At 36.4% G+C, this 14082-nt stretch overlaps 1 protein-coding gene across 1 annotated transcript in view; it reads right to left on the reverse strand.

Annotated features, from left to right (window-relative positions):
* MYO3A (myosin IIIA) overlaps positions 1–14082 on the reverse strand; it is a 230212-nt gene that overhangs the window by 122841 nt on the left and 93289 nt on the right. The window contains exons 10-14 of the mRNA XM_077772437.1: positions 10814–10913; positions 9079–9195; positions 7445–7549; positions 7256–7339; positions 2887–3089 (exon numbers count right to left, since the gene is read on the reverse strand). Coding sequence (XP_077628563.1) covers positions 2887–3089; positions 7256–7339; positions 7445–7549; positions 9079–9195; positions 10814–10913 — 609 coding nt within the window. The remainder of the gene's footprint in view (positions 1–2886; positions 3090–7255; positions 7340–7444; positions 7550–9078; positions 9196–10813; positions 10914–14082) is intronic.

The raw sequence follows: 14082 nt of genomic DNA on the forward strand, positions 1-14082 counted from the left end.
GGGGGGATGGGCATGGAGGAGGACACTTGTGGGGATGAGCACTGAGTGTTATGTGGAAACTAATTTGACAATAAACTATTTGTAAAAAAAAAAAATAATAAAAAATAAAACAATGTTTAAAGAATGTGAAAAAAAAGAAAAAATTCTTTAATGTTTTATTTATTTCTGAGAGAGAGAGAGAGAGACAGTGTGAGCAGGGGAGGGTTAGAGAGAGAGGGAGACAAAGAATCTGAAACAGTCTCCCGGCTCTGAGCTGGCAGTCAGCACAAAGCCTGACGTGGGGCTTGAACCCACGAACCGTGAGATCATGACCTGAGCCAAAGTCAGACGCTTAACCGACCGAGCCACCCAGGCACCTCTCCTTTTTTAAAATGTTTATTTATTTTTGAGAGAGAGAGAAAGAGAGGCAAAGTAACAAAGTGCGAACTGGGGAGGGGCAGAGAGGTAGGGAGACAGAATCCAAAGCAGGCTCCAGGCTCCGAGCTATCAGCACAGAGGCCAATGCAGGACTCAAACCCACGAACCATGAGATCATGACCTGAGCTGAAGTCGGATGCTCAAGCAACTGAGCCACCAGGCACCCCAAAACTTATTTCCTTAAAAGGAAGGGTAAGTTTGTTTAAAAGACACCGATGTCTACTCTGGCTCTTCACTGCCACCTCAGATCCTTTCCCCACTCTGCCTTGTTCTGTGACTCGAAGAATTCTTCAGTTATCTGTTTGATATTTCATTTTCAAAGACCACAAAAAACTTCTCTAGAATTTAAAAACGCAATTGAAATCAAGGAAAAGAAAAACACAGGTGTAAAAAAATTGAAAAATGGAAAACTTATAAGGCAGCTATACTCCAATGATAAACTGAGTTGGATTTCAACCTGATTGTAGGTTGGGAACTTAAGAGTGCCTTTTAAAGAAATGTTTATTTACTTTGAGAGAGAGCACATGCGCACGTGTGTGAACAAGCAGGGGAAGGGCAGAAAGAGAGGGAAAGAGAATCCTAAGCAGGCTCTGTACTGTTAGTGTAGAGCCCTACTCGGGGCATGACCTGGGTCAAAATCAAGAGGATGCTTAACAACCGACCGAGCCAACCAGCTACCCTAAAAGTGCTTTCCCCCAGTAGATAGCATTGTAAAACTAGAATAGTTCTTTTGGATAGTTGGGAAAAAAGCTTAATTAACTCATAGCATGTCTAAAATATGATCTTAATTGTGCAATTTCCTAGAATATATCCTATAATATATCAATAAGCATTAACAAGATTATTTCTATCATTACATGCCAGGGCCTCATTGTGTAGCTCCAGAAGTTACTGTTCACAAGGTATTCTTTGTGAATGGTGCTCCAGCACACACCTCCACAGAACCCACTGTGTATGGTGCACCTGACACTGTGTACCATGGCGGTCCCACCTAAATCTCAGCAATCCAGTCCCTTAGGTAGTTCTTCCCCAGAGGCCTGAAGGAGAGTCTTCCATAGTTCTGAGAACAGGATAGATTGTTTTGAGAACCAGTTAAGTCCCCATATCTAATAAGACCCCAAGGTTCCTCTAGGCATGGGTGACAGAGGCACAGACATGCGTGTACACTAAGTTCTGGGGACCTGGTACACATTGATAATAGCAGCTACCATCTACTGTACATCTTCAATGTCCCATGTACTGTGCTAGGTGTTATTTCTAAGTTTTTACACAATTATCCACACTATTACTGCTCATAATGGCTTAAACATATGGGGTTCTTACTATGTGCTATTCATTGTGCTAAATCCTTTACAGGCATTATCTTTCCATTTAATGATGCAGAGAGGTTTAGTTTTTCAAATCACACAGATGGTATATTGTAGAACCAAGGTCCTCGAAGGGTTTTTAGGGTTTAAATATCTTACCCAAAGTGAACTAACATGGAGGGAAGCCACAAATCAAAATACTCATTTTCGTATTTTGAATTGAGGACAGACCAAAGGATAATTTTCCACAATGAAAGCTGAGTTCAGGAGGTGAACTCCAGGCAACTGACATTCACAACGGACTCACAAATTGAATGACAGCAACGTGGAAAGCATTTATGTTAAATAATAATGTAGTAATATATAACAAGAACTTGTGTTCCCATGAATTAAACAAATGACCTATTACCACAGTAATGTAGACATGTTTGGCATAAAACCTAGAGAAGAAAAAGGAAGGACTCTAACCTGCCACACTTTTTAAAAGTAATATAAATATAATGACTGGGGTACAAATCTAATGTTTTGACTATAGTTTCCACATAAGAATAACAAACAAAGATGTTTTGCAATCATTAGGACAGGAGAGAAATTTTGCAATTCAGCTATAAACTGCCAAAAAGAACTCCTTATTTAACCTAATACCAAGGCATCGAACTGGTGGCTTAAAATCAGCTGGAAATTAAAAGGGCAAGACAATTAAGGCCATACCTGAATCTCTTATTTGGTCCCTTGTGTATAAACGCAGAAAGGATAGAATTCATACAAAGATGTATTTATATAGGTCAGCACTTAAAAGAAAAAAAGGTTCTTATGTCTAATTAAATTTCACTTCAGTTTTGTGTAAAGAAATATATACTCCCCTAATTCAGAAATCATTCCAATTTATCCTGGTAGTATCTATGATGGACATAGGCTTTATATCTGATATCATAAATTTTAGGTGATTTATTAATTCCTCCACTAGATAATAACACATGTGAGAGGAAGACAGTGCTGGGGGACCTTTTCAATTCTAACAATAAGTGCCTTGCATGTAGTAGATGATCAAAAACATTTTGTTGAGTCTGTTGAGTACATAAGACATTTTGACATTAAAACAAAAGCATTATGTTTGCTTGTTTCCCAGAAAAAAAAAAGAAAATATTTGACATGGACTTACAGAGGCTGGTGGATAACTCGGGACTTCTCCAGAAGGTATTCAGAAATCTGTGCTCCCACTATAGCTCCTGAAGAGGTAAATTTCATTTCTAAGTATTTTCCAAATCGGCTTGAATTGTCATTTATAATAGTGGAGGCATTGCCGAAGGCTTCCACCAAATTGTTCACTTGTAAAATCTTCTCTTGCAGGGTTCTGTTATTAGCCTAGGGAAAATGTCAAGATCGTTTTTTAAATGTAAAAAATTGATTTTGTATATAATAAAATGTCTCTTCTTTGATAACCACTATATGTAGACATAAATGTACTGAGAGCATATTCTTGGCATACTGCCTGATGTTACAATATCAAGACATTTTTCCTTTCCCATAAGTGCATTCACCCACTTGCTTTCTCCAAGGGGCAAAGAGATGTTCTATACTTTTCCTACTGAAATATAGTTCTGGTCAGTGCTTTATTTACAAACACAATTTATAAGCAGTCTATGCTTACTGGGGAATACCTCTCATTTTGTTATTCCTCCTCAACCTCCCTGGGCCCCCATCCAAATGCTCCCTAAAGTCAGAGCCACTTGCCTTGCTGCCATGGGAGCTGCTACAGCTGAAAATAAGGGAGTAAAGACAATTTGTTAATGCGGAAGTAGGGAAAGGGAGAAACTGTGAAAACTGAGAACAGCTCAGAAGTGTGGAGGGAAGGGGTGGAACCCCAGTCAAGGCCAGAGGGCCTACTTGGCTGTCCCTCTCTTTTCTCCTACCCCATCTCATACACTCCTTCCCTTAAACAAATGTCATTGTTATAATTAGGTTAAGGAGGTATCAGTCATTCACATCTTGGTAGAAAACAGATCGCATAGATTATGTTTAGTGTTATACCTTGTTGAGATCAGCTGTGTTAAAGGTATGCACATAATACAAGTAAAGGAGAGGAGTAGTTGGTATTTCTGGTACACAGGCCACATTACAGTATAGGTGGGCTGGAGTGGACACTCATGAGGAGGGTTTGAGGGCATATAAGGACTTTTAGTAGCTTCTCAAATTGGCAATAAGGGTTGAGAGAAGAGAATAATGAGCACTAGAACAAGCTTGGGCCTTCTAAATTGTTTGAGACTGGACTTGCACTCAAATAAAAGGTGAGAAAGCATCTTTATCCACCTGTACTAAATAGCTTACTACTAAGTAAGATTATAAGGACTGCATATTACAAATGTAAATTCAATCCACCAAACATCCTGTTTTGTATCTGGTAAATCTTTATCAAGGAGATAAGTAAAAGACATGATAAGATCTAATACGGATAGGCTTCTGAGAGATATATATATCCCCAGTTAATATTAAATCACATTTTTAGATCCAGTACAAGATAAAGTGAGTAGATAAACAAGTTTGCTGACATCTACAAAACAAAAGCCACACACAAGTTAATCCATCAATGGGACCCTCTATGCAACCACAAACCAAGAGAGATTAGCAGAGGCCCTTATGGATGTGGATTTGAGTAAATTAAGTCAGGCATTCACCCCTTCATGGCAGGACAGCACGTGTGCCACACCACCCCCTCCCTCAAAAGTTACACCTTTTTTTCTTTTTCACTGTGATGCTTATTCTAGAAGTAAGGAGACGGGAATTTGATGGAAAATGGGACTCTTCCAGTTCTGGCAAAGTCATGTTTCTATTTCATACCCACACATATGATTGAAAATATTAAAACTAGCTAATTGATTTTTAATATAAGCACAGAAATCTGTCAACTGATTATTCTGAAAATGAATTAGATTCAATTAAGAAGTTGTTTTGACATGATGAGGCATTACCCTTTTGTGGAGAGATGAAATGTGTCCTTGCACTCACAGTACTGTGTAAGATTCCAACAATCATAGTGATGCAAAAATCATAGTGATGCATAGTGATATATATATGTGTCTGTATATATATATATGTATATAAAATATATATGTAGACTTATTTCAAGGACCCTACCTGGAACAATCAAACCAAGTCTCTGTCATTAACTTCTCTTTTACAAAACTTAAGGTATATTTTACACACAGTAAAATTCATCCTTTATAGAGCACAGTTCTGAAAATTTTTACAAACATGTACAATCATATAATCCCCACTACAAATCCACACATAGGACAGTTTCATCCTCCCAAAACTATATCATTACCCTTTATCGTCAGCCCCTCCCTCCATCTCCAGCCTGTGACAACCACTGATCTGTTTCTTTCTCTAGAATTTTAAATTTTTTTAACGTGTATTTATTTTTGAGAGGGAGGAAGGGCAGAGAGAGAGGGAGACACAGAATCCAAAGCAGGCTCCAGGCTCCAAGCTGTCAACACAGAGGCTGACACAGTGCTCGATCCCACAAACCACGAGATCATGACCGAGCCAAAATCAACAACAGATATTAACCGACTGACACTCAGGTGACCCTGTCTCTGTAACTTTAAATTTGCAGGAATGACAAATAAATTGAATCATATAGTATGTAGCTGTCTGAATCAGACTCCTTTGATAAGTCATCCAAATCTCATCTAATGAGATTCATTCCTTTTATCAGTGTTTGTTACTCTTTGTTAATGAACAATATTCCACTCTATAGAGGTACCGGTTTGTTTATCCATTCCCTAGTTTGGTTGTTCCCACTTCCTGGAGATTATGAATAAAGCCACTGGATGTATTTGTCTATGGTTTTTATATGAACATGAATTTTAATTTTATTTGGATTAATGACTAGGAGTAGAATTGCCAGGCTGGATGATAAGTATAGTTTAAATTTATAAAAAATCTTCCAATGGTGTCTGGGTGGTTCAAACGGTTAAGCATCTGACTCTTGATTTTAGCTTAGGTCATGATCTCATAGTTCATGGGTTTGAGCCCCACATTAGGCTCCATGCTGAGAGCATGGACCCTACTTAGGATTCTTCTCTCCCTCTCTCTCTCTGCCCTCCCCTACTTGCTCTGTCTCTCAAAAGAAATAAACTTTAAAAGAAAAAAAAATCAAAAAGCAAAACTTCCAAACTGTTTTCCAAAGTGACTGCACTATTTTGTATTTCACCAGAAATATATGAGCATTCCAGTTACTCTCCATCCTTCTAACCAGCTGGTATTGTTAGATTTTTAAAGAGTTAGCCATGTTAATAGGTGTATAATGATGCCTTATTGTGTTTTAATTTGCACTTCCCTGATGACAACTGATATTGAACAACTTTTCATTTCTTTATCTTCCATCTACATATCATTTTTGGTGAAGTGACTGTTCAAATCTTCTGTTCATTTTTTAAAATATCCTTTTATTAGTTAACTATAGTTGATATACCCTCTTGTTAACTTTTTGTTATTTGATTTCTTATTATTGGGTTTTAAAATATTGTTTATAATATATGTATTAAGGATACAAGATTTTTATTAGATTTGTGACTTACAAATAGTTTCTTTGAGTATGTAGCTAGTTGTTTCATCTTCTTAACAATGTCATTCAGAGAACAGAGGTTCTTAATTTTGGTGAAATCTAATTTTTTTCCTTTGTAGCTTATGCTTTTAATGCTGAATATAATAACTATTACAGCTCTACAGAGAGTGGAAATCAAGTAGTAGTAACCCTCCAACTTTGTTCTTTATCAAATTTGTTTGATTACTGTAGCTCTTTTGTGTTTCCATATAAATTTTTGATTCAGCTTGTCAATTTCTACAGAAAAAAATCCTGCTGGGATTTTTATTGTAATAACACTGAAATCTACAGATCAGTTGGTGAAGAATTGGCACAATGAGTCTTTTAACCCATGGACATGGTATAGCTGTAAATTTACATAGGTCCTCTTTGATTTCTTGTATACATTTTCTCCATTTTTCAGTATACAAATCCTGTACATGTTTTATAAGACTTAGATTTAAATAGTTAATTTTTTGGTGCTATTGTAAATGAGACTTAAATTTCAATTTATAATTGATCATTTATGGTATATATATGTGTATGTATATATATATATATATAAAATGCAAATTAACTTTTGTATTACATATAACATACAGTATATATAAGTACAATTGATTTTTGTATATTAACTTCTCTTTTACCTGCAAGGAATAGAAGGAAAAAAGTAAATAAGGCATTCAATGAATGTGCTGGGGCTAAAAAGAGAGAAAATCAAATTTATAAAGCCTTGCCTCCTACGAGTAAGAAACATTAGAATATCCTCAAAAGACAGCATATGCTTTTTATGCTGTTATATTTTAAACTCACAGAGGATAACAAGTGTGTTTTATAATTTCTGTACATTATCAAATGTGGAAATTAGTGAACATTGATCTCATCAGTCATACTAGGTTCTGAATATAACAAATATTTCTGTTAGGATAGGGAAAAATGATACCTTTCCAAGCACCGTCAGCTGCTGAACTAAAAGATGAGCACTTTCCGTCTTTCCGGCACCACTTTCTCCAGAGATAACAATGCACTGCATGGTGAGAAAAGGAAACCATGAGAAGAGTTCATCCTCACAAGAGCTGGCCCACACACATGAAACTAAGAGGGGAATTTCTAAGAATGTGAAACTCCTTACCTGATCTGAATTATACGTTATCATAGACTGGTATCCTACGTCAGCCATGGCAAAAATGTGAGGGGGATTGGCAGTTCTCTTTGCTCCAACATATAGTTTAGAATGCTAATGATTAAAAAGAACACATTTTGTGGGACTTTAATTTTTGTTTTTGTTTAAATCCTAGATTATTTATAGACAGCAAGCTCTCAATTTTTTTAAGCAAGACATAAATCAAAATACACTCATACTACCAAAACATTACATACATGTTACACACACGTACTATCCACACTTATATGCACAAATAGTGCACAATTATGTACAATAAAGGCCTGACATAAAAAAGCCTGGAAATAGGATGTGACATAATAGGATATAATATCACATTGGGAGCAGTATTTAGAAGACTCTTTTGGGAGCGCAAACCACTTTCAAAGAAGAACTTAACTTTTCAAAATACCATTATTTCAAAAAAATCTAAAAAACAAAAAAGCAAACAGAAAACCAAAATACCATAATTTCTTGATTTCAGCTCAGGTCATGATCTCACGGCTCAATGGACTGAGCCCTACATCAGGCTCTGTGCTGATAGTGAGAAGCCTGTTTGGGATTTTCTCTCTCTCTCTCTCTCTTCTACTCTCTCTTTCAAAGTAAATAAATAAACTTAAAAAAAAAGTATAGGGATGGTTGGGTGGCTCAGTCAGTTGAGTGTCTGACTTCAGCTCAAGTCATGATCTCAGTTTGTGAGTTCAAGCCCCACATTGGGCTTGCTGCTGTCAGTGCAGAGCCCACTTTGGATCCTCTGTCTCCATCTCTCTGCTCCTCTTCCACTTGTTCTCTCTCTCTCTCTCTCTCTCAAATATAAACATTTAAAAAAAGTATAAAAAATCTTTTAAAAAGTAAAAACTAAAATAAAAAATGGAAAAAAAATGAAAAAACAGCCAAAGGGTGCCTGGCTGGTTCAGTCAGAAGAGCATGTAACTTCTAATCTCAGGGTTCTAGGTTCAACCTCCATGTGGGGTGTAGAGATTACTTAAAAAACGTAAAAAAAAAAAAAAAGAAAAGAAAAGAAAAGAAAAACAGCCTAGCTTGATTCCAGAATTCTAATCTATATTTAAACCATTAGGGCTTGAATAATGGATTGTTATATACTCACATTAAAAACACACACACACACACACACTGTCTGATACTAAAAACCAACCAATATTTCAAGAGATTTTAAAATTCATAATGACAAGTCTCATAGCCATTAGGTATATATTACCTGTGTAAAAATGTAATTATGCTCTTGATTCTCCCATACTTTGTTCAGAGGTAGACAATAAGATGTACTTTTGTAATCATCGATTTATTAATATGATACCTAGTATAGGCCAGTACCAGTAACTGCAAATAATTAACATTCTGCCACATACTTTTGGGAAAATAAAGACCACAAATTACATCAAGACTGATTCACCTTCTATTTTTCTTATCTCTATGTTTAGCAATAATTCTCTGTTTATTCAAGGTGTTGAAACTTTCTTTGGCATCATCTAAATGAATTTAAATACCTAAATAGTATAATTACTATTATACTAGTATAATTATATAGTATAATTACTACAGTATAATTACTAAAGTAAAAGAATGTAAGCCACACCACATACCTCTGTGGAATAAAGATCCAGACTCTGAAAAGGGTTAAGAGCAATGAGTATATCTCCCACATAGATATAAATCTGATCTTTGGAATAACACTTCTCAAGTTGCTCGGAGACAGTATTCTATGATAAAATAAAAATATTTTTTTCTTAAAAGTCATTTAAGGTCAGTCACAATTTAAAATGTAAACAGGAATAAATAAAACATCTGGAATCTGGACCAAGGATCAGAAGGAAATAGATATGCTGACAGTAAGAAGTGTAACGTTGGGTCAGCAACTATCCTTCCACATGGCAAGCATTTTCTTTTGTCTTGAGAGCCATAGAGGCATGGCATTGTTCTGTGCGTTTTCCAAAGGTCATATGAGATATTACAGGGATATTATATGTAGAAAGCCTTCCAGGATCTAAGTAAATGCAGAAGATGGAAAAAAAAAAAAGAGCGAGAGAAAAACCAATAGTAAAGGGAAGGGAAGATACAGCAAACATGATTTTATTCCAAATCAAGGTTATTTTAGTGGCTCTGTAGAATATTTTAGCCCTTTGCTGAGACATTTGGCTTTTGGAGGCACAGTGAAAAGTGTAGAGAAGTAACTTTCATAGTTGATAAATCATGAGTACATGGAATCAGTTTTAATAGTGTCAGAAACCATCATTTAAGATGTAACACAAGAAGAGCAAAAGATCATAGCTCAAAAAAGAGACAGAAATGAAAGCAGAGACAACAGGAACAAATAAACTCAGTGTTTAATATATAGGTCAGCAAGATGATGAGCAAAGTCCTCTTTATAATCCACAAACCCAGAAATTCACATCATTGGAAAATGTGGTATGAAAAGACTCATAAAGGTGCTGGCAGATCTCTGACTTGCAAACACTACTTGATTACAAGATGTTTGATGTTCCCAAGGAAGATTATTTTGAGCAAGTACTTGAGTTAAGCAACCCTAAATTTACTAAATGACTACTTCTATTGAGAAGAGGTCTCCTGATTTGTTGAATCTCAAAGGAAAATGTTCAAGCATGTATCAGATGTATTTAAAAAAAAAAATCAGTTGATCAGGCAGGATAGAGGTCCCAACCTGTTACTGAAAAGGAGCTATTTATTTCTCTAATGATCTGAATATCCGGAATAAAAGGGGATGAGAGGAAGGGAGGTTGAAACTATAATTTACTGGCTTGGATTTGTACCTTCTCAAGAGATGCTTGTGAGGCACTAGGGTAAGGAACTTCAAGCAGGATTCAATGCCCTAAAGGCCTAGCTCTGTGAGAGCAGGGGGTTTGGGATCTCATGAGCAGGACACTGACCCTGGTAAGACAGACAGGCTCTCCAGGTTTCCTAGAGGCCTCTGGGTATAGCCACTGAGAATGGAACAGAAGAGGAAATAGAGGGAAGATGCCACATTAGAGGTTGTAGAAGGCTGACCATTTTTTGACCTCAGTAAGTCATCTCTTTGAGCCTCCTGGAAAGGATTCAGAGGAAAAAGGGTCTGTAACTTATAAGCAACTCTTGTTAGTGGGAAACCACACCTTTGTAATTTGACTATCAAAAGAAGAAAGAAAATTGACATTAGGCTGTAAAGATCTGGAAATCTGAGTTACACGTATCAGAAGTGAAGATAGGAGAGATAATCAGGAAGATAAGAGACACTGCATACAGATGCTATTCAAACAACTTCCAGTTCCTATAATTTATAAATTAAACAAAATGCAGAATGTTCAATTCAGCTGAGTTTCTTACCTCATCCAAAACTTCTAGGGTTGCTAAATCGTCTACATCCTTCAGAGTGGACATTAGTGATCTACTGAAGTTACTTTTCTTGGTGTGAATACGTTCATGTCTGTGGAGCAGTACAAAGAGAAAAAACCCTTTCTGACTTGAGAACTTAGTACTGATCGTAGCGGAAGTAAGTTTTAGATACAGAGGAGATTAAAAAAACTTCTATGAAGCCGATTTCCTAAATTCAATGATAACCATTTATCAGAAAATAGCCTAATATATTTTATCTGTTTTCTCCTCTCTATTGGAAAATTACAATATGTCAAGCTTACTTCACAGATGATGAAAAGAGTCCATTATTTCTACCAAGAACTCTCCTATATATAATTTGCTTGGAAGCTTCCTCTAAATTCCTATGTGTGACTTAATCTGTCACAAAGTGGTGAGTGAGAGAGACCTGAATTCATTAGATTTCCAATTTTGTCTGAGGTAGTGTCAGGCCATTGGCTGCCAAAGAATGGCAATATTAAAAATTATTATTCAGCAATATTTAGGAGGAGTACAAAATAAACCCCACTGTGGATTTTCAAATGGTTAAATGTACATAGAAAATTGATTTCAGGCACTAGGAAACTCATTTTCAAAGGAAACATTTCGGCAACTTCAGAGAACAGCCGAAGGATCTTAATTTGACATGAAGGCTGTGGAAACTGCTTCCAGGGTTTGTTTCAACTTTTCTGGACATGAAATTATCATCTACTTGGTATTTTGAACAAAACCGTATTTTCAAGGTTTATTTTTGGAGATACAGTAGACTTTTGAAACAATGTGGGGTAAAGGTGCCAACCCCTCCATGCAGTCAAAATCCAGATATAACTTTTGATTCCTCAAAACTTAACTATGATGTTGATTAGAAGACTTAACGATAACATAAACAGTTGATTAGCACATATTTTCTATGTTATATATATTTTATTCTGTATTCTCAAAATAAAGTAAGCTAGGAAAAGAAAACACTATTAAGGAAATCATAAGGAATAGGGGTGTCTGAGTGGTTCAGTGGTTAAGTGTCTGATTCTTGACTTCAGCTCAGGTCACCATCTCATACATAGTTCGTGAGATCACGCCTTACATCGGACTCTTACATCACAGAATTCTCTCTCTCCCCCTCTTTCTGCCCCTCCTCTCCTCGCATTCTCTCTCTCCCTCAAAATAAATAAAATTAAAAAAAAAAAGAAAATCATAAGGAAGAGAAAATACACTTACAGTGTTATATTGTATTTATTGAAAAAAATCTGTATACAAGTGAACCCGTGTAGCTCAAACCTGTGTTATTCAAGGGTCAACTGTACTTTTAAGCATTTGAATTTGTCCATTAATAAAAGGAATAGGGTATGAGGAATAACAAGAACCATACTACTTACTCAGTAGACTTTAACAGTTTCTCATTGCTTAGTGAATTAAGTCACTATTTTCTTAAAATTTTAATTCCAGTGTAGTTAACATATAGTGTTATATTCATTTCAAGTGTACAACATAGTGATTCAATAATTCCATTTATTTACTCAGTGCTCATCAAGATAAGTGTTATTCTTAATCTGTTTCACCTATTGCATCCATCCTCTCATGTTCCTGCTCTCTGACAACCATTAGTTTGTTCTCTATAGTAAAAATTCTGTTTTTTGGTTTATGTCTTTTTTCCCCCATTGTTTGTTTTGTTTCTTAAATTCTACATATGAATGAGATCATGGTATTTGTCTTTCTCCTACTGGCTTATTTCACTTAGCATTATAACCTAGCTCCATCCATGTTGTGATTTCATTCTTTTTTTTTGGCTGAATAATATTCCACCACAAGCACACAGACACACAGACACAGACACACACACACACACACACACACCACATCTTTTTTATCCATTCATCAATGGACCCTTGGGTTACTTCCACAGTTTGGCTATTATAGATAATGCTGCAATAAACATAGGGGTGCATGTTTCCCTTTGAATTAGTATTTTTATATTCTTTGAGGAAATACCCAGTAGTGTGATTCCTGGCTCATATGGTCATTCTACTTTCAATTTTGGGGGAACTTCCATACTGTCTTCCACAGTGGCTGCACCAGTTTGCATTCCCACCAACAGTGCATGAGTGTTCCTTTTTCTTCACATCCCTGCCAACACTGGATGTTTTAGAATTAAGCCACTATTGATAAACTGTCCTCACCTCTATCTTTGGACAGCCCCTCCTTTGGTTCACTGGATTCTGTCTTCTCTCATTTATTCAAGGACATGACTTCCACTGGTTCCTCTCTCATTCCTAACATCACTCATTTTTCCCCTCTCAGCTATCACAGCACTTGTCTCAAAAGAAACAAACACAACACCCTTTCTTGACTTCCAGTTTCTTCCATCTACTGTTGGATTTCCTTGCTTTATAGCAAGAAAAATCCTCAAAAGAATTATCTCTACTTAGTTTCTTTCCATCCATTAAGAAAATCCATTTCAGTCAAACTGACATTTCTTACTCCATGGTAACAGCTTGTTAAGAAGATTAATGGCCATCTACTGCTAAATTCAATGGTCACGTCTAAGTCCTCATTTTACTTAATGTCCTGGCAACATCAACAAACTCCTTAAATATATTTGTTTTAGTGTCCTGTACACTTTTCTTGATTCTCTTCCTTGCCTCACAGGCATCTCCATCAGAAGATCTTTTTCTGGTTCCTCCTCATCTTTCTGTCTCATTTGGGATCTCTGGAGTTTCAATCCTTGTGGTTATTTTCTTCTCTTTCTACTCACTTCCTGATTTCACAGCTTTAAATACCACTTACGCACCAACAACTCTGCTGATCTCCAGTCTTAAGCAACCAACTGCTTACTCAACACTTCACTCGCAAGTCTAATAGGCACATCCCACCCCCTCAGCCCCAAACCTGCTCCTGTCCCATGATTCTTATCTCAGTAAATGGTGACTCCACTCTTCTGTTTAGGTTAAAAGGTTGAGAGTGATCCTTGGGCCTTCTGTTTTTCTCATATCCCTCATGCAATCTACATACAAATTCCATCAGCTTTATCATCAAATTCCATCTAGATCCACCAATTTCCCACCACCATCACCCCTGCCATACTGCATCCCACTCTCACGATCTCCCCCAACCCAGGAAAGTTCGCTGCTGCCACCTTTGCCTTCTACATGCTTCTCAACATTGTAGTCTGAGATTTGTCCTTTGTTTATATTATTTCCTCTTCAGTTGTATGATGAAACTTCATTTAGTGTTCACAGTTTACC

Source organism: Crocuta crocuta, unplaced genomic scaffold (assembly GCF_008692635.1).
Source record: "Crocuta crocuta isolate KB4526 unplaced genomic scaffold, BGI_CrCroc_1.0 scaffold96, whole genome shotgun sequence".
Lineage (NCBI taxonomy): Eukaryota > Metazoa > Chordata > Mammalia > Carnivora > Hyaenidae > Crocuta > Crocuta crocuta.